Source organism: Lagopus muta, chromosome 5, assembly GCF_023343835.1.
Source record: "Lagopus muta isolate bLagMut1 chromosome 5, bLagMut1 primary, whole genome shotgun sequence".
Lineage (NCBI taxonomy): Eukaryota > Metazoa > Chordata > Aves > Galliformes > Phasianidae > Lagopus > Lagopus muta.
The window spans coordinates 53057079-53079033 of record NC_064437.1 but is presented as its reverse complement, the minus strand read 5'-3'; the positions used below and the strand labels follow the sequence as shown (position 1 = coordinate 53079033).

The 21955-nt window shown below is 42.9% G+C and overlaps 1 protein-coding gene across 2 annotated transcripts in view; it reads right to left on the bottom strand.

Moving 5' to 3' along the window:
- Positions 1–21955, bottom strand: part of ARMH3 (armadillo like helical domain containing 3) — a 104955-nt gene that overhangs the window by 42998 nt on the left and 40002 nt on the right. For both annotated transcript variants that reach the window (XM_048944797.1, XM_048944798.1), the window contains exons 21-23: positions 14625–14707; positions 13987–14113; positions 11254–11329 (exon numbers count right to left, since the gene is read on the bottom strand). In XM_048944797.1, coding sequence (XP_048800754.1) covers positions 11254–11329; positions 13987–14113; positions 14625–14707 — 286 coding nt within the window. The remainder of the gene's footprint in view (positions 1–11253; positions 11330–13986; positions 14114–14624; positions 14708–21955) is intronic.

Here is a 21955-nt window from a genome sequence, read left to right as displayed (position 1 = left end):
TGCTTCTCCTACATGGGTGCCCTGGCACACAGCTGGGATGCTCTGCCTCTCTGACCTCTCCTATCCTCAGTACAAGATTATCCTTTCCTGACTGATTCTAATTGGATCTGCTCAGATGGCATCACTCTAACTGAACACAAGACTGCCCCAGATACTCAGTGCTCTCACTGTTAGAAATCCTTTGACTTTCAACTTTTATTTATTCATGACACTCCATGCCTGTTTGTCCATGTGACAAACTTCATTCTAGCTTCAGAAGCTGCTCCACTTGCTTGTTTCCCACTACATTAGTAAGCATTCATTTTCATTTTGCTGGTCTGTGCAAAGCACACCTTAAGTGCCCTTTCGAAGGGAATGATGATGGCTCCTCTTGCTCGTGTCTGTGCCTGTACTCATCCAAGTTCAACTCAGAACATGATTTTGAAGATCTCTTCTCTTCCTGGGAAAGGATCTCTTCTGCTCATTCTCCTGTCTCCCTGTGTAGCAGCATTACTGATCTCAAGCGAGCAGTTTGGATACTCAAGATAAGCCATCTTACAGACTGCTATACTCTACCAAGAGACATATGGCAACATTTCACACGATCTGAAAACCTCACAGCGTTCACTCAACTCAGCCATAACTAAAGGGTGTACGTGGAAAAGACTGCTAGAGGTATGCAGCTTCTGCCCCACTGCCACCCCGAGTCCATTCAGAAGACGGATTTCCTCTGTCTGGAGGTGTGCTGCCAGCAACAGACTAATGATGAGAAGAGACCTATGCCTGGCTGCCTTCAGACCCCTTCCATCCTGCTAATTTCCTTCATGCCCAGCTCAGGTTGCAGGCATGAATGTAAAGTAGCTCCATGCCAAATCAAAGCTAAATAAAGAGCAGTGGAGATAAAGCACAGTGGAGAAAAAGATAAAAAAAGAAACCCATGAGTTGTTTTCTGATTGAGACTAGATCATTTGACCTGAAACACAACTCAAAACTCATGTTAAACTGATTATGAGTAAAGATTGCTTTACCACATTGTCAGGAAGGTTTGGGGAAGGACTTATTAATACAAAATTATTCAAAATACAGATTTGGTTACTCTAGATTATTAAAAAAAGGACACAGCAAAAGATGGCTACACTTACAAAAAAAAAAAAAGAACAAAAAACCCCAAAATACTTCCTTATGGCTAAGCCTTAAACTCTTCTGGCCTGAAGACAAATGCATAGAATTGTTTCCTGATGCCTTCCTGCTATATAACATCATACTTATAATTAGACTGATACCACATTAAAATGACAGCAAGCACAGGCACAATTCATTTAACAATTAATCTACCCTAGCTATCATTTTCACTTGTCATTAACTGCCTCTCAAAATGCCCTCAATTTCATATAACCATAGGCTTTTCCTTTAAGCACACACACAGGGGAATATGCCATTATAGGCATTATTCAAAGAAGTGCTTTCTGTCCTCCTCATCAACCACAGCATTAATCATACTGGAATAGTTTCTTCTCACAAATGACTGAGTTGCATAGTCAGACCTCACCAGCAGGGCCCAGTTGGCTGACAAGCTCACAGCCAGCAGACAACACTGGGCATCTGCAGCAACACACACTGCGAGTCCCCTGGCTTTTACCCCTTACAGAGAAAGAAAGTAGATGCTGAGCACCACAAGCTCCTCTTGATTTAAAGAACTGCTCTATTCAGCATTTTTAACTGCTGGATCCAGAGTAAATACATAGCACTGAGAAGCCAAACAAAATTAGCTTTCTTCCTTCTCTCACATCTGTCCAGGCAGGAAAGAGGCTGCTCTCTGCAGAACCACAGAATGGACAGGTTGGAAGGGATCTCTGGATGTTCTCTGGTCCAACACCAGGCTGCTCAAAGCTTTGTCCACACAAGATATGAATAACTCCAAAGATGGTGATTGATTTGCTCAAACTCTTCCACTTACGGATCACCTATTTTGTGAAAAGTTGGGGAAGCACCTCCAGGACCACACTTTATTTTATGGTCAAACTTAAGATCTTGGCGCTGTCTGGCTTTGTGGCTCCAAATTCCAAAGCAAGGAGCATTGAAAAATTATAAGGAAAGCATTAAATATTTTCTTTTAAAAAGCAAAGGCAATTAGGCTTTGAGTATTTATACAACCTGCTCAAAACACCCCACGAAGGGCACTGTGGAAGTTGCATGTATTCACACCTCCTCTGCCAGCAGCAAGAGTTCTATGTTAATTAGCACAACACAACCTTTGGGAAAAAGGATCCAGTTTAAAGTTTCTCATCCAAAGTCTTGGCAACATCACGAGTTTCTTTAGAATAAAAGGCATTTCTCCTGCCCTCAGAGCACATCCCAACTACATCTTCTATAGAAGTGTTTTTTTCACAGTGCCCAAAGACACTTGAAATTCAGTGTTCTAAAGTTTGAAATTATCTCTCACTTGGGCACAAAAGGTTGCATTGCCTTCCACTCTATAATCCATAAGATGAGAAGAAAAATGTCACTGTAATTAATACAAAATGATGACCTAATTAATCATTAACGCAGCAAGACGACAAAGCTTTTGGGCTCTCAAAGTCTTCCAGCAAAGTCAGACAAAAGAACTGCCAGGGAGTTTTTCAGGTCGCTCCATATTTGACCGTCCTCAAAATAAGGCACATACAAAACAAATTGTTTTTATGCCTTATCAAACTGAAATCCAACGTGACAAGGTCCCCTACAACACATCAGCGGCCTTCTGCTTGAGACACACTGCCAAGTCTCAAGCCCAGCACTTCAACTGAAACTCCAGGCAGAGCCTACTCTTAGTAGCAAAACACAGCTTGCAATAATTGCTAGCAGCAATGAATGGCAGGTGAGCCCTCCTGTTCAGCCACGTGATCAGTACATACCAGCATTCCACAGATCACAGAACACAGTCGGACAAAGCACACCATGGCAGTTTTTGCCCCCAGAGTAACATCCTTCAACTAAAGCCTCATTAGTCTGAGATATCAAAATCCTGATGCCCATCACAGGTGATTCTCACTGGACCATCATTATCTTCATCTGCTTGGCTTCGACAGCTGATGAACTGTCAGGCACGTGGGCACTGTGACTGCCAAACCTTCCCAGCTAGTTGCCCCTGAGACAGGCAATGGGAAGAGCTTCCCTCAAGTCCTGCCTCAAAGCTGAGGAAGACAGGGCTCCCTCAGAAGCACTGCCCCATCATTTTCTGAATTACATTTCCAGCTACAAGAGTTAGGGGAAAAAAAGTAATAAAAAATAGAAATAGCAATAGCTTGCACTCCCCAACAGGAGCTTTCTCCCAGTTATCCTGACTCCAGCCAGTGGAATTTAGACAACCTGAACCCTGGATGTTTCTTACAGTCTCTGACTGGATGTACACGAATCTGAGCCCAAAATATTTTTACATTTTGGAGGAAAGAAATCACAACTCAGTCAAGCTTTCCCTTTTTTCCACTCCAGCTGGCATTGCACTTTTACCTTGCTATAGGCATAGCCTCAACAACACCAACTGGTATTTACTGATGGCTGCAAAGCTCCTGTGCTGCTAAGGTGACACAGTGCTCCCTGCCTTCAGTAGGTAGAGCTCCTAAATCAGCATTTTAACTTTGAATGCTAGGATGTGTGTTTCTCTTAATGAACAAAGACTTCTAAATAAGGTGCCCTCCTCTCACAGTTCCCTGGGAATGGAGCTCCAGATTCTGGTGCAGTCCTCAAACAGACTGCAGCTCTGCAGTCATGCCAACAGCGTATTATCCTTGCATTTAGCTGAAGGTAGGCACTGCCTTTACCTAACAAACAGGTGTACTGCATAAGCAGGTACTTTGTCAATTTAGTCCTAAAGGAAGAATTAAGAGAATAGGACGTTTACATTTCTAGAGGAAAAAAACCAACAAATTTGAGGCCCCCCACTAGTAGAAGATAACAAGAAATACATGTTACTGGATTTTTAAAAGCTTTTCTTCTAAATACACATCCCACAGCCCAGATTTGCAAAGGGAATAATAATTCTGGCTGCTGCTGTGAGCAACAGATTTCTTTTAAACAGAAAGAGTAAAGTAGCATTATTCTACACCATTTTCCGAGGGATAGAGGTGTTATTTAAGCTCACAATGATTTTACATTGTTTGGGTTATGAAGAAAGCTGCTTAATATTCTCTTTCCATTAAAGCAAATCTAGAAAGCTAGACTTGAGACCAGTGGAGATCAGCGTCCCTTACATTTACCCAAAGAATAAGAACAGCATGGGTGAAATTCTGACAAACTACAAGCAGCTGTTTCAAACCGTGCTTCAGTCATGTTCCAGTAGGGCCAATTTTGGGGGCCAAGAGAAGGTGGTTGCTAAAGCTTTTCTTTTCTTGCTTCTTGGCTGCAAGAGGGCTACCAACAAAGATGTCAAGCTGAAATCTGTCAGTTGGATTTGAACTCAGGCCAGCTACAATACCAGAGAAATAATAAAGGCTGTTTTTATAAGCAGGATGAAACAATACAACCATTTAAAGAGAGAAACCTGCAGATCTTTTCAGATTTTGTACTGCAGCAAAAAAAAAAATTAAAAAAAAATATATATATATAAATAAATATGCACAAATAAATAAATAAATGTATATATATATAAAAATATATGTATATATATATATGTATATATATATATATGCTTACAAAAATGCATCCCAACTTCACAGCATATGCTTTAATGTATTATTGAGCTCGCACAAAATGTGCCTGTACTCAGCAAGGGAATTCAAGACCAAGGTATCTGCAAACAAATGAGGCAAGAAATAACTTCTGACCAACATTATGTCCACGTCCAAGATAAATCAGCAGCACTGCCAGTGCTAATGTGTGCTTCCCAGTATTTTTATGTTTCTTCAGCGAAACGTATTTGGTAAACAAAAGACAACAGAACTCTTGTGAGGTGCCACACTGCTTCACACCACAGTGCAAATAAACTCACCTTAATCAAACAGGAGATCACAACTGCACTGGTAAGTGCCTTTCACATCTTCCCTCTCGTGACTGCTCTCACCAAGCTCCAGACCCTGAATTCACTAGCACAAAAGCTGAAAACAGTGTGCCAAACGTATTTCCAAAGCTGAATATTCTTAATACTAAGCCATCAAGAAAAATCTGCTAGTAGTTTAATGAACCCCATCTTACAACTTTGCACTCCACACACATGAATCCAGCAAGGAGGATCTGCACACAAATTTCCCCTATTCACAGGGCAGTTGCATTTGATACAAAGCAGATGAAATCTTGGAAGCAATACCTCAGTAACAGAGATAACATTTCCCAGTAAACTCAGCTAAGGAGCCTACAGAAAGATGAAGGCTTACAGGTGAGTAAACTTTGCAGAGAGATGCTCACCTTAGGAGAACAGTACCAACTAAGATATTTGCTGAACTTCAGAAGTGTCTGCCATGCAGCAGCTGCGTACAGGAGGGTTTCCTTTCTGCCCAAGAAACAGCCCTCCATTGCACAGACACAGCTACAGGCAGTCCTTGCACAGTAGCTGAAGTACAGAAGCAGACCCTTTGCGTGTTCCCTCTCAGAAGGGTAACCTATTGACTAACCCTGAAGAATGGTGATGAAAGCAGCCAACATGTAAGACTGAGAAAGCCAGGAAAGCAAGGCTGCACCCTGGGAACCATCTCCACTTGGTGTTTACCCCATGCTGCAGCATAGCTTTCAAGTGTGTTGAAGAAACCAAGCTGTGGCAGCTCAGGTAAAGGCAACACAAACAGATCTGCTCAAATGTGCATCAGCTCTAGAAACCTTCAGGTACCACAAAGAGAAGAGTTAATCCTCCTGAAAATCCACTGGAGAAAAACGTGTATTAAGCCAAGAGAAAACAGACCTGACACTAAGAGTCACCTCTCAAACTGCAATGGAAGTTATTGGCAAAAAGGGGGAAGGTGACCTGGGATGCACCTGACTCACAGAGCCATGCTGTGGAATTGGTCCATACAATGTCACTCCGTGCACAGATTTGCTCGCTGGATTTGGGCCAGTGGCAGAGACAACATTTAATTAAGCCACTGCATGAATGGAAAAGAATGAAGGAAAATTATAGCAGAATGAAATTGGCTAGAGGTCTATCAGCAAAGCACACCGAGATGAATCAGCGAATAAATAAAGAGCAATAGCTTAAAGCTAACACCACTGCCTTGACAAGAAATCAGTTATTGCAAAGCCAATGAAACATTCAAGTTACACAATTGGAGAAAAACCCTTAAAGTTAATGAAAATACTGGCAGCATGGGTAGAATGCTAAGCAAAGATGAAACAATGCAGCCTGGGACAGCAAGGCTTCTTTTTTTGTTCTCCCATTAGTGCACTGCTGGTCACACTGGTCTTCCAATGAGGTCTTTGCCTTTGAAACAACTCCTGTTCTTTGTCAAGATGCCAGCTAATGCCATAACCTGTCCACATCAAAATCTGTTGCTCCCAGATTAAACTTCCAGAGACTGCAAGGTCAGGTGAAAAACAAGCAGCAGCTGAATTCTGAGCAACCAACACTCCTCCACAGCTGCCGTACTATCCCAGGAACCACTCTGCTGTGCCAGCATCCCTGTGCTGCAAAAAAAAAAAAAAAAAAAAAAAAAAAAAAAAGCATGCAAAGCAAACCTGGGAAACAACAAGAAGGAACATTGCTCCTTCAGTTAGGAGTGATTACAGATCACTAAAAAAAAGCAAAAAACAAAAACATCTAAAATCAATCCAGAATCCTTATTTAGGATCATTTCTTCAGATCATCACTTGAAAAACGTGACAAATTAATTCTTCAATTAAGTGCAAGTATCTTGAAATTTCTCTTACAGAATTTTTAGTAAGAATTTGATCCTTAACCTCAGCAAGATTATATTTGGATTTAAAGTACCAATAAAATATGTTTATGAGCTTCTCTTTGGCTTTCATTGCCTTTTTTTCCTCACTTTCCTCATTTGTTAACTGTCTTGTACCAGCCCCTGATCTGAGCTCAGCCCGACTGATTAGCAGTGACAGCATGTCAGAGGTCATTACCATTAAGCACACCTCAGTGAACAATTTAATGGAGCTGTTATTCCACCAGTGGCAGCTCTCACAGTGGCGTTTAAGCAAAGCTCCAGATGAGGCTGAGCTAACCTGGAGGCCGGAGCACCCTCTGCTGTCAGCACCGCAGGCTCCAAGCCCAGCAGTCCTGCCGTCCGCCTTCCAGGTGCTCAGGCAGCAGCACGGTGCCACCAGCCAATGCTGCTGAAGGGAAGAACTGAGCACCTCGAGCAAAGCTGGTGCTGTACCTCAGAGAAATGCACGGTTGTGAGAGAGAAAGAAGGGCAGAGAGAAGGGGGTACATCTTAAAACATACCCTCAGCAGACTGTAATCCATAGGCCTCCACTGTGTACAGAAGCACACTCCTGTTCACACAGCCTCATGAGCGCTACGGCCACCCATTCTGTGGCTGGGTCAGCAGCACTTAGCTCTCTGTCTCCCCATAAATCCCTTGCTGCAAAGCAGGCCAATGCTGTAGGGATGATAGCTGCCTGCTGCTGCTCAGTCTTTAATGGATCTCTGAATGGAGCTGCCTCCTCTATCAGGTTTTCAGTAAGCGCAGATCTACAGAGTGCAGGTAATTTAACACGAGGTACAGCACTGCAGCAGGGATTCCAGGTAACTTACAACAAATGAGCACAGCCCAATTTGGCCTTCTTTCACCTAACTATAATTGTAAATGCTCTTTCAGAGTTCTTCTGCAGCAAGCATAACCATTTCATATACATTCATGCAATGCTTTAAGTGCTCCTCAAAATCCCCAGCCTCTCCTTTATGACCCTGAAAGCAGTCATGGGAAAAGAGCCCCTCCTGTGCAAAGGAAACATCACACCGGGTGGCTCATGTGGAACAGAAGAAGCTGCAAGATGGGAAAGTGAATGAAAGCAGCCAAGCGAGGATTGCAGGGGATGCTACAACAGCACATATAAAAAATGCTTGAGGAAAAAAAAGAAATCTATTACCTGCTCCATACTGAAAAGGTAATCTCTGGTTGTTAAAAGTTTTTGAGCGAGAAAAATACAGCTGCTTTGAAAATGACAACAGGACCCAATTTCAAACAATGGGGAATTCAGTCTATTAACCACTAAGTCAATCTATTTATTCACTTTGAAAAAATTATGGATCAGGAGAAAGTCTATTAAAAGTATACGAGGCTTCAGCCACCACCTTCCTCACTGAGTAAGCAGTCAGAAGGTGCCCCTTTGAACTTTGCATTAATAACATTCTCATTAAATGCAAACCTGCACAATATTATCTTAAAGAGGCTCATTAGCTTCAAAAAAATTACTCATATCAAAAGTTGCTTACTTCCTCAGGGGTGAGAAGGTGAGTTTTCAGAGCCCTAATTGCCAGAGCTTCTCATTTCAGCTCCCTCTGTGCTGCAGCCATATCTTGCAGTCCATCATATCTCAATTATTTATGTAAAGCAGAAACAGATAGAAGATTAAGCACAATTATGGTATAAGAGAGCAACACAGATAACTAATTCCAGTGTGGTATGCAAGATTTCAGCCAAACGAGGTTATTACTTTGTCTTCTTCACATTTCCATTTTCTTCAAGTTGCACAGCAATCATGAAGCACACCCAGAAGGACGCATGGAGATGACACAGGAATACCGCCTGCCTCTCTCAATAAGCAGAACATTGATGATTGCTCTTCTTACTGGAGTGAGGACTACAAAAATCAGGTAAGTGAACCAAAGCGTGACTTTGCACTGCGCTGGTGCAGCAAACAACAGGTAATCATTGCTTATAAAAACCTTCCAGAGCAACGGAACGTGCCGAGGAGAAATCCAATGTGAGAAGGATTCATCTAAAGTCAGCCTTTGTGGTGAAAAACTGTATGCTAATCCCACCCTAAGAGGAAACCAAAGGGGCATAACCAAGAGGCCATTCAGTGAGAAGCTACATCAGGTTCAAACCTGCATGCCCTTAACGATGCATAAATAAATCTGTGATAATATTGTCATGCATTAACATGCTCTGTTTCTCCAATAAATCCATCAGCCTGACAGCCTTGTAGGGTTCATTCTTCTCAAGCATCCTCACTCCCTGTTTCTCTTGGCTGATTTGGGCTTGCAGCATCTTGGTGTGCAACACGGAGCCCTAAATGTGTGTGTGTGTGTGCACAGGACTCCAGTGTGTGCTCCTGGCCCAGCTGCAGCAGAAGCACACAGCCTGGGTACAAAGTCTGCCTAAGGACACTGCTGCAGCCAACAGGCCAGGACAAAATGTTTTTCCCAGCAGGGTGCAGAAAGCTTCAGACCTTGAAAGGCTTTAGGCATTCCTGGAGGAATTGTCTTCTCTTTTTCTGCTGCATGATCTGCAACTTTCAAACACCTGAATTCAGTCTTCAAGCGAAAAAGAAACATTGCATCATCACAAGCCCCTGATTTCATACATATTTTCCTTTTTTTTGTCCCCACACAAGTAGAGCACCTTTGAATTCCTTCATCTTCCAAGAACTGGCTGCTCTAAAATACACTCATTTAAAGAACCCTTTATATTTTTAATTATTTAACATGAGAAGTGAAAAATCAAGCAGTACTTTATTTTATTTTATTTTTTTTTCCTTAAAGGGTAGAGAGGTAGGAAAGGAGATAAGTCAAACAGGCTAACTTCTCTAAAGCCTAATTCCTCTCCAGGTCTCGAGTTATCTCTAATGAAGACCTTGCCTAATCTCCCTGACAAAATTAGTCACTTATGAAAGCATCAAAGGCAAGTGAGAGACCAGATGAAATTTTAATATCCGTAAGTAGTGAGGCAGAGCAAAGGAGTCTACAAGAGAAAGATGTTAGAGGCTCCCCTGGTTCCAGGCAGCACCATGCACTGAGCATGTCTGAGGCCAGGTGGTCAGGGAGGGCTGCCACAACGCCAGTTTCCTGGGCTGTAACCCTCCTCAGTTACATGATGATCCTTACCAAACCAGCTGTGAAGCTGACAGTAAATGAGCAATCATAAAATCTTAGCTGCACAAAGCAGAGGTGAGTGCAAACCTTCCATGATCACTTGCTGGGCTGTTTTTTGTTGTTCTTATCGTTTTATTTTTTAAATCTCTTCCCAGTTCAGACTTCTCTCCCCGTGTACGCAGAGAATTCCCATGGCAGATACTGTGTCACATTAAATGACATTACTTTGCCAACAGCTATCTGTTCTGCTGCTTCATTCAGGGTGCATTATCTGCCCACAAGCGTTCATTTACGTCTGTTTACAAAAAAATAAAAATAAAGACTGGAAAAAAATAAATCACCCGGAAACACATGTGATGTTATTAAGCTTACAGACTAGGGGAACCTTTAAGGTGGTTTATAGATGCTGACTGACTTGAAAGACGCCCTCAGAGAGCCTGCACTACACAACCTCTCTTGGAGTGAGGAAAATGACAAGCATTAACAATACAGCAGTACTAAGCTCCCTGGTGTTACACAGAAAGGCTGCACACCTCATGGAAAGATCATCTAGGAGATGAGAAGGCAGCGATGGGCAGATGCTTTTTGGTATAAACACTCATTTCTTTTCTGCTTTGTTTACAAGCCAGACACAAAAAGTACATTTTTTCTCTTTCCTCCATTTTCCAATCAATGAGATCTATGAGCCATTTGTCCCAGCACCCCACGCTCCAGCTTTATCAGTACAAGTGGCTTCAGAAGATGCAAAATTAATGTTGCCACAGAGGAAACAGAGCACAAGAACACCTCAGATATTCCCTAGCCCTACAAGTAGAGCATAACTTCCACCTCTGAACAAAAAGGAGTTTTAAATAAATAGAAAATGTCTCTGAGTGATCAGCTTTAAACATGCACAAAAATCCTGTAATTTTAAGAGAGGCTTAGAATCTGCTCATTACAGCTGCCTCATAGTCCCCTCTTCATACCTTCATGGAATTGCAATAGAATCACACAACAGAAATCCATTAGGACCACAACTGTCCTGACAGCGTAGCATTGTTCCCTACTGCATAACTTCTCCCAGGGATGCTGTGAGGATTAATTCATTATAGCTTGCGTTATGCTCTGAAGGCATTCAGTCTACAGAAGAGAATCATTAGGAAAAGGACAGCCAAAGTCTGGTGACCCTCTTTTATCCCACTGGGCCCTGCTCAGAGCAGCAATTCTGCCCAACAAAGCAAACAAATTCAAAACCAGGTTCAATACAACAAATGTCATTATAAGAACGTAGTCACACAAGCCCAAAATCTCTAAAATGGTTATTAACTTCTACTGCTTACCTAATATTGACTAATGCATGGGTCACCTTGCTTGCAGGCTCTTTCCACTGACCAGCATTGGTAGAAATCCTGAGAACTGAAAGGAAAAGACAGTTAGTAATACTGGCCATTTTCTACTCCAAAACACCTAAAATCTGCTTTGGTGAGATGGCAACCTACAAATCGTATCAGAACAAAGGTCATCCTTGTGACCATCTGTACAGCAAAGCAGAAGTTTCCTTTAAAGCCTATTTAAGAAAATTAAGGAACACAGAAGAGGCGTGCAGCACACCAGGACACCTGGGAGGCAGGAAGGAGAGGGAACAGAGACTCCACCTTCCTGATTTATTTCATCACCACATATTAAAGTTGCTCTCGCTCAGAAATAGGACAGCATCCCAAACCTGTGATACCTTTTACTTCACACACTGCTATTCTCCAGCTCCTACTAATGCAAGGTTCCACTTGAGCTACATGCTTTAATTTAAACCTAACCAAAGAGCAATGGGTTCCTTACTTCCACGTTTATCTTGAATCATAGAGAAAAATGACACACTAGCCTAGGGAAAAAAACTCTCCCTGTAGGAATGAATGTGTTGCTCAGTTGTACAGATGGTCTCTGACAGACTTGGGAGCAGATCTGAAAACATTCTGCAGGAGGAAGAACTTCAAGGGAATCAATTTTTTTTTACTGCCAGAACACCCAAAATATTTACTTAGGTCAGAGCCTGTAGTGTTTCTATGGTGGCAGTTACCTGCACATCTTTTGTTAAGCACCGAAACAGTGAAACAGTAGCAAGTGTGGATCATTTTTCTGTTTGCCTGAATAGAAATGAATTCAGTATGAATTTATATACAAAGTTTTCTAGGGTTAGAAGTGACAGAATAGCACTTCATTCAAATATAGGATCATCTAGAAACACAAATGCAAGAAGTGAATCTGAAAGCACAGTGGCTGCACACTCATGCTTATTACTGCATAAGAGGAGCTCTCAGTCTTTGCACATCTGGATACAGTTCAGATTCACAAAAAGAAAAATAAATCTTACATATAAATAAAAGCATTTCCCAATGTACAAGATTTCAACTACTTTCACAAAAAAAAAACAAAACCAAAACCAAAACCAACAAACAACACCCTGAAGGATAGAACTTATCTGTGCTAACAAATGTCCAAAGACTAAGGGATAGAAGGTTGGCTGTAGTCCCACTAAGAGGGTTAACAAAGCTAAGGGAAGCTGTTAGGCACCTGGCTAAACTGTGGCTTTCACCAGCTTAGACATTGCTGCCTTCTCACTTTCCTCTGCTACAATTTTGTGCCATGTGCAGAAAAAAGAAAAAAACCAACAAGATGTCAGCTCTAAATACTGATTTTGTCAAACAGAAGGTGCTGCACTTCAGTATCTGAAGTAATGCCTGAATGGAAACTCTGCATCCATCTCGGATGTTAATTCAAAGGAATTTGTTCTGTGTGTCAGGATGGAAAGTAGTCACATGATATGTGAAATGCCTCTACAGCCCGACTGTATTTGAGGGCATTATTCTTCCATTTCGCTTTCCTTCAGCTTCCACAGGGGACCGGTTTGAAAATGCCACTGGCTGGTAAAATCACCTCATCTTAGTAGCTGCAATTTTGTGAGCAGGAAATCAGTTAGCAAAAAATCTTTTGTGCTCAAAGAACAAAAATGGCCACCTGATCCCTTCTATAAAGGATGAAAATTGTAGGAAGTTTATACAAAAAGGCAGTTCATTTTGCTGGAAATTGCAGGGAGTACGTGGCCCCTTTTATTTTGGTGTGGACAACTGTCCAAGCCAGAAGAATGCTGCAGCTAACTACCTCTGTCCCACTGCCCTTCAACTTCCCTTACATGCTTATAGTAACTCTTGTTGCTGGATGGGTGATCACAGTGAGAAAGGAGTAGAGACAGCATGGAAGAAAAATCCTTCTAGAACAAAGCAAGCAAAAGAACACAGCTTTTTCTTCACAGCTTCAAGCATGCAGGCACTACATCAGCCTTGCTGCAGCCACCTCTGGTTACAGGCTCCTCTGTACACACACTGCCTGGTTTTGTCTCCAGGAACTCCTTGCTCTCCTTTGTTCCTCTTTCCCTGCTGGATTTCACTTGGTGGCATTCCAGCATGTCTCTCTCCATCTGAAGGATGGCAGCCTCTCCCTGTTAAGCTAGCAAGCACATTCCTCAGTCCAGCGATTTACTTTCAAGCAGGTTTGTGAGGGCTGTATTCTTGGTTTATGTTGGCAATGACAGCAGTAGATGTGATTTGCCTAGCACAGCAAGCATCCTGTTAGAAGTTCCTCAAATTCTTTTCCAAATTCTTGCTTGCACTGAATACTTGTCTATGCTGGCTGTTTCTGCAGCATGTACTGACCTTCTTGAAGCTAACAGATGTGACAGATGCATACTATAAATCAATCCAACCACACAAAAATGCACGAAACACCTAATGCCATATATAAATTTGTTGGTTCAATTGGCACTCTTGAATCACAGTAAGCAGATGCTACAAAGGTAATGGGGCTGCTTCTATTTTTTTTTTTTCTGGCTAAAAATATTTATCCCTCTAACAAATTTATCCTCTCATTTCTGAATTTACCAAACACACCAATAGATAAATTATACCCATTCAAGGAGAGAGGCGTCAGCAGCAGGTGGACGGAAAACACCAGACAAACAACCCCCTCAATCACTCTCACTTCAACTCAGTAATATTCCCAACCATCCAGGAGGTACTCACCCATAGAATAAAGGTTGTCAAAATTCTGATGCATCCGAATGATTTCATAATACAGCTCATCATAGCTGCTGGGAGTGGGGAGGAAGGTGTCCCCGTAGGTGATGAACATGTTGAACAGGTTCACAACCTATACAAAGGAATGAAAAGAGGTTACAATAGGAATGTTTCCACAGAAGCTACACTGCTATAGGAATAAACAATACAGGCTATCTTCAAAACCTTTAAAGAAACAGCTCTTGGTTCCATTAGCCAGTATTACATTAGTCCGTTGCTCTATTATCTTCCTTACAGTGCAGGAGAAACACACAGGCAACTTTAACACTGTCATATTGATGGCCAGGAGAAGGGGTCTCTGGTGTCTTGTATACAAAGGGCAGGAAGAAAAAAAAGAAACATGAGCAGATCTGGAGAATTACACTCCTTCCTCACACAGGTTTGTCGATTTCAGTGACGAGAGCCCACAGTGACTCCAAGCACTGCCCTTTCTGGATACCTGGCAAAACCAACCAGTGGTACTCCCCAGCTTTGTTGCCTTGTTCTAGTATCTCCTTCCCATGCTAGAAATCTCAAATTCTTTCCTAACATCCATTCAAAATTAAGTTATTTAAAAGAAGGGGATTTGCTTTGTCTGCACTCACCATAAGAGCAAGGGTGAAGATGTTGTGTTTGGCCAGCAACACGGTTTCATTAGACATGAGGAACTTCAACAAGTTGATCAAAGCTAGGAGGAAATATGTATTTTTTGAATAAAATTAAAAGCAAATTCATTCTCAGCAAGTCACTCAAATACAGATACATTTTCATTATCCAGTACCAACTCACCTAAATGCAAGCTGCTCACTTTTCCTAAATTTAACAGCCTACACATGGAGTTGCTTGGGTATTTTCTTGCTAAAATTCCAGGCTGGGCAGGTAAGTGACAGCTATTTTAGTGTCCCCACATTTATTTTCCTTCACTGACTTCCTAATCAGATTCACTCAGGCTCAAGGTAAGTCACTTGTTAGCTCAGTCCACTTTTTGTTTTTTCTACCTGCCAGATCTTCAAGTGAGCCTTAGAGCTGGAGAATCCGACCGTCTCCTTTCTGCTTCACACATCACCAACAAGATGTATGCAGTCAGCCTCAAACTGTCACTCCTGTTGATACACGCGATTTTAAAACGACAAAGAAATAACAAAAAGAACCCACAGCATTGCTTTTCTGTAGCTGCTGCAGCAGTACAAGCACAGTTACAGTACTTTATTGTGTCAGCTATCTAGGGCTGTGCCGGGAAGCCTACAGATCTGGTTTGCACTTGTCTTGAGAAGGAAAACAAAGGCTCCTGCTGTAACCACCCAGTATCAGTTAGTGATAGCGGGAATTAACAAAAAGGTTGGCTAAAAGAGCTTTAATCACACAGACTTTACAATGAGCAACTGTGCTCTATACACTGGAGTGAAATGGAAATTTCTTCATCTTGTTGCTTCCTGTTCTTTAAAATTTCAAAAAGGAAAGCTACTCTCTTCTCCACGATATCTGCTCAGCACTGAAAGATGATTGTTAATGTATTCTCTGCTCTGCAGTCAACAGGTTTCAAGACCTGAAGTACCTGAATTAGATGACCTGCAAAGTCAAGCTGGAATGCTAAGGAGACTTCTTCATCTTGATTACCTACAAATTGGGGCAGCATCTACTGATTTCCTACAGTTAAAAGATGATTTTGTTAACCTTTGCCTTTTCCAGTTTGTGGCAGCACTTCTACAAAACATTCTGCTGCTCACGGCTTGCAGCAGCCAGGAAAGAACATCAAAATACAAAATACAAAAAGTTCAGCAGCCCCAGGAGAAGCTTGGGATATTAAGATATCTAGAGTCTATCTTCAGCCATCAAACAAACAGAATCAATAGGACTCACAAAATTCACTATGGTTTGTGAGACTCAAGAAAGACACGAGCGATAGAAAGCACATTCTGCAAAGTTTGGATGCTGAAAGAGAAAGCTGACAGGTCAATGAGGCACAACAAGGAGCAGATTTGAGATACACCATTTGAGCTGGCAAAAGAAACTGACCACAGATTTATGAAGTTTAAACATCACTTCCAATTTCTAGTCAATATAGATTTGAAGATGGTAGTGACTACACCATCATTGTTCACCCAACTACTACACACTAGTGACTAGCCTGCAAGAAAACCAACCATAGCTTGAGAGAATCCTGCTGCAGATAAGAGAGCAGAGCCCTCAACTCAGCCCAAAGGTAAAGGCTATGGAACAGTAGTTGGTGACAAGAATAGGTAACAAGAATGCTGGTAACTTTTGAGCCCCAGCACAGACTGCACAATGCCATCATCACCCCACCATTGGACACCTGCGACCAAAGGCAGAGCCTGGATCCCACGGCAACCCGGAGCTGGAGCTGCTCTTGTCAGGTACTGTGCTGCAAAACAACCATTTGAAAACACGGAAGAAGCAGGTAAAGACAGGCTCTCTGCTGGAGCGGAGATCCAGCTAAAAACAGGTTTCCAAGGTAACCAAAGCCTCCACAGCAAAAAGTGCAGCCTCCCGCAGTCGGTGCTTTGGGCTGCAGACAGCTGCCCTGCCTCTCTGGCACAGCACCTCGCGGGCCATTTCTCTCCTTAGTACCTATAAGTGCGATTTTACCTCTTTCCCAGCCGTATGACTCCATGCAACCACCTCTCTTGGCCCTGTGGGCTTACAGGAGGGGTGCCTGGAAGCAGAGCAGCACAACTCTGGATTTTCCATAACAAGCAGCACAAAGCTTTGGATTTTTGTGCTACGCCTCTCATGCTTTCTCCAGAATGCTGCAGAAAGGCCTCTGGCAGCAGGTGGCCACACAGCAGGAAGGGAAACCACTGAACATCGAATGCAGTGAATGTGAAAGCTGCTCATGATGAGGAGACACTACTTCTAAAAGAAAGTGTAACCATCACTGTCTGGAGCAGAATGCACTGAGAAACAGGGAAAGCATCTGCTGCAATAACTTTGTTCACGTTTTCTCTTCCTGCTTCAGTTTGAAAGATGAGATATCGCTGCTGCTTGAAATCAATCCTTCCACCTGAATTGCACTGCATCGTAGCCCACTCACTGCTCCTTCCCTAAGGACAAGGTAGGGACTCTGCATGTGGAGAAAAACTCAATGCTAGGCTGAGCACTGATCAGATCCTCTAGGTCCACAGTCACTGTGGGCGCTGCACAGGTAAATACCCAACAGTTTGGGACCCTCACATTCCTAGAGAAGTTGTAGGGTTCTTAATGACATCGGTGCTCAAAGAACAACCAGTCTTCTGTGTCTGCACATTCTGCACCAGTCTCTCTCTGTTCAAGCTGCTCAAAAGAAAGGAATAAGAACACTGTGAACAAGAGTCCTTAAATCCATGACTACCTCTGTAGTCTCTGTAATGTGCTTGTTAAGGCAGACCCTGCACTGAAAATGAGGACAGCTGCACCCTGGAGTTTTCAGGATTAACAACCCTCAGATCCTGCTTCAGATGCCCAGAGCCCTTCAGAGACAATTACACACACCAAATAAACCCTTAGAGCAAAGGTCTGACTGGCCAAACGTCCCTCCATCCCTCAGCTCCAGCAGAGCACCGGCAGTGCTGCTCCTGAGCAAGCTGAAGCCAAACCAGATGTGTCACTTCTCCCCCACTGCAATAAGCTGCGTGTCCAATCTGCAGGCTGCCCTCTCACGCTAGCCAGGAAATTATCCATGTTTGTTCCCAATGGAGCAGCAGTTCAGTTTCTCAGCTGTGCAGACAGACAGAACTGCAGCCCTTGCCTCAGCTCAGCCACATTATCCAAATTTGTGTTCTAGGATTTAACAGTGATGGATTTGAGCAAGAGATCTATTTCAACATGAACCGGAAAACAGATTTATTTATTTATTTTGCAATGCTCTGAAGTATCTTTATCTAAAGAAACCTGCCTTTAGCATCCCCTGCCAGGACACAATACACTAATTCTCAAAATCCCTAATTTTACATTGTAACAGTGTCACCGAACTTCTTCAGCAACAAAAGCTGCAGCAGGCTGTAGCTACACCAACCTAGCAGCAGCTAGTATTTGCATGCAAACTTGTGACCTCTTCTGAGGACACTGGCTATGCTTTCCAGATCAGCCAGCAGAGAACAGAACCTTGAACACCTACATACACAGCCTCAAAAGGAAGTAGCTAAGCACACAGAGTGGACACTTAAATTGGGCATGAAGCCATATGACTGGCTGAACATCACAGTGGTGTAACTCACCCACATCGTGTTTTAAGCAATTTTCCCTCCCAAGGATTATTATAGCCAAAGGATGAAAAATGAGATCACCAGCTTTTACAGATACCCTCCCAGCTTTTTAAACTGAAACGACTGCAGTGTAAAAGGTTCTTAGCTCCTCTGCCAGGCAGCTGTGTTTGAGTACTGACATTTTTCCTTATCAGCTCTCGCGGCCAGTCTGTCTGCTGGGCAGCAAGTGCTCAGTCATTTGCTGCCCTTCTGCAAGCCAATCCTCTGCAAGGAGGCTCCAGGCAAATGGCTTCTCTTCTTCCCTACTAGGAAGAAGGCAATTCTAGTTCTGGACAGGTGCACTTCAGTCTCTCCTTCCTCTATTCCTCCTCCCACAGCAGACTAACCTGTTTTGCCCCGTAAGCCTCATTTCAAACAGAAACAAATTCAGCTTTGGCATACCATAGGATTATCACAATGTTTTTGTTCTCTTCAGTGTCTCAGTGTTCAGCATTTGGATCATGTGTAATGCAACAGGACCACGGGGACAGGTTAAGCAGAGAAAAGAGGAAGAAGTAGCATCGTCCCCTGAGAAAGTCAGAATGTAGCACAGACTGCCAGGAGCAGCAGAAGGCTCTGATGTGCCACTGCACAACAGAGCAGAAGAGAATAGCGCTGAGAAACACATCAATGAGATCTTAGATGGGTTGAGCACAGTATGGAAGCCTCTATTGCTGTGCTCCCAGGTCAAAAACCTTCTAATGGTGCACATAACGGCCCTCAACAAAGGAACAAAGGAAGAAAAAGAAGCTGTGAGAGCCCCCCACAAGCTGCAGTGCAACATCAATTAATAGGTATCCTGTAACTCCACTAATATCCTCTAATTTCCTACCTTCAAAATCTTGGGGCACAGTAGGAAGAGCAGTGATTTTCCCATTCTCTCTGGAACTTACCATCGGTAAGTATGCCATTATCAGCATATCTGATGTCCTGCTTTTAGCATTTCCACTCAGGTTCCCCTTAGGGTGATCCACATCCACATGGCACTGCAGGGGAGCTGATAATGACAACTGGCCAGAGGTTCCCTGCTACAGATCTGTCCCTTTGCATCTAAGTGGCTTGAAATCATTGAGCCACCACAAGCCCCAGCTGCACCAGGGCAGAGCAAAGGCTTAGTGTTCTGTCCCAAACAGTAGCCAACACCAAACGCCTGCTGAAGAGAAGGAAGCCAATCAATGCTTTCTCAGCATATTTTTTCAGATTCCAAAAATCAGCTCGACTCCCTTCATTCACATCTTTGGGCAACTACAGCATAAAGTATGGAAACAGACTCACACAGCATGACAATACCACAAGCGTGAATGGATCCAGTCTCCTATTCTAGACTGGAAATCATTAGAGCTAGCTAAGCCTGGATAATCACACATTCAAATTGTTTTCTCTGTGCTGTTACAAGGAACAAGAGAGACCACGGAACAGAGTAATCACCTGTAATAAATGCCATATCTGATGAGAAATTCAGAAGCAACAGGCTCAAATTTGAAATATAGAGATGACCTGAGCATTACAAGGGAGCAGATCTGGCCACATTCAGCATGAGCAAACAATCAGTGAACAGTGATCAAAACAAACTCAGCAGGAGATGAATATCTACAGACAGGGTTTGACAGAAAAGAACTAGAGGTAGCTTCCAAATAGAGCAGTAGGAAGAGGAAATGTGTCCAAGAAACAGCGACATCATTATTACAAACTAATGCAGCAGAATCCCTGCAGGCACAAACTACCCCAGCATCCCTGGACAAGTTAACCAATTACTCAGGGACAGCACTTGCAGCTCCCTGTCAATCAGGCAAAGCACTAGGAACAAGATCGTTTCCTGACGCTGCTCCCAGGGGAGCAGGGGAAGAGATACCTGCTCCATCAGCACCGCTATGTAACATGCTTCAGCTCCTCTCCTTTGCTCTGATAACGAGGGAGCAACCTGCTCTGGGTTGAAACAATTTGCCTGGCTGGCTGGCTCCTCTCCCTGCTGCCACGACAGGCACTGCCAAATTCATGTGCCCAGCTGCCAAAGCTCCGTGGCAGTCAGCAGCCTGCTACTGGCATGTCCCCATCCTCCCATCACCAGCACCTCTACAGCTGTTCCTCTTCTTCCTCTAACTGTCAAGGTACAGCAGAAGAGCAGCCTTAACGAGAAACAGCAGCATGCCAGAGGGTTGAAGCACATGCTGGCATAACCCAATGGCTCCCAGGATCAGGTGAGCAGGCCAATTCATTTCCAATCCTTTACTTTATATAGTTCCCATCCCTGGTACTTGCTGTTCCCATCTAACTGCAGCCAATGGTGTAAAAATCTCAAGATTAATGGAAATGCCAGAAACAAGTTTTCCAGCTTCATCTAAACTTTACCTTCACCTATTGTTACTGAGGTGAACAATATGCCTTCTTCTTAAAAAGGTAGTTTGTCCTTTTTTTTTAAAATAAGATATAATTAAAAATACACTCACAACTTTCATTCCTCTTTAAAGGAGAGGGAAGCCTGAGCTTAACTCTATCCTGACCGATAGCGTAGGTTCACCTTCATTCAAAAGCAGTCTTGAGAGTGAAGATTGTACACCTTCCTGAAGGACCAAAAACCAGAGCCAATTCAGAAAGGATAAACATGAGGAAAAAGCAGAAACGTGAGTATGGACATGGAAAGACAGCAAGATAGGCGGCCCAGGAGGGCTGCTTCTTGAAAACAGGAAGTTAGGAGGGTAAATAGGCTCAGAATAGTGCGTTCTGAGCACTGCAGCCCCTCAGAGCAGAAGAAATGGCTGCAAACAGCTGTTTCTCTGTTCTATCATCAATACCATGATAATCTCATGGGAAGCTATCCTCTCTCTTACTAGGTCACCGTGATCTGCAAGCTCTGAGGGATTCACAAGCAAATTCTTCAGTGTTAGCAACATGTGAAAAATAAAAATAATTTTAAAAAAGTATTCTACAGCACAGAACAACACACACTGATGAGATCTGTCAAGTATGACTTAAAGGTGTTAGATGAAGAATTCCCATCCTGATCCCCCCAAGCAATCAGTGACAGCTACGTATCTGTGGCCATCAGCAACTGAAACCAAAACTCATCACTGATTATGTTGAAGTGTATTAAAACAAAGCAATGGCCATTACAGTCAAGTAATAGTAAACTAAGAAATAAGCAAGCAAAAGGAGATGCTTCCTAGAAATACCCAACACAGGAAACTTTCAATATTCTCTTTAAAAGAAAGCCACTCCACTTTTGCATTTCTCACACTATCTGCTTTAGGGGATTTATACTATTGTTTTTCATCAAACACATCTATGCTCTTACCACAGAAGAGTTTTAGTTTGGGCTGAAAGAGGTGATGTGGAAAGGTTAGTAAGAAAGTGGCCAACCAGCAGAGTGACAGCACTTATAGCCTTTCTTACAAACTTCATGCATCAGCTGCTTGTAAGCTTTTAAGGGTGGGACTCGTGTTTCCTTTGGGGCAATGCAGAGAGCTACCAGAAGTAAAAATTAAAGTAATCATTTAATAAGCCAATTAACATCAACGTAGCCAAAGGCAAGACTTCTTTTATAAAACGACCTTTCAATTTCCATCCTTTCCTAATTTCACTGAAGCAGCAAAGAGGACTAATAGTTGCACCCCTGTACCAGGGTTGAGCCAACACCGTACTACATGTCCAAGCAAGTGTGAGAAAGGGCAACTCCACTACCTAATCCACAGCACGTA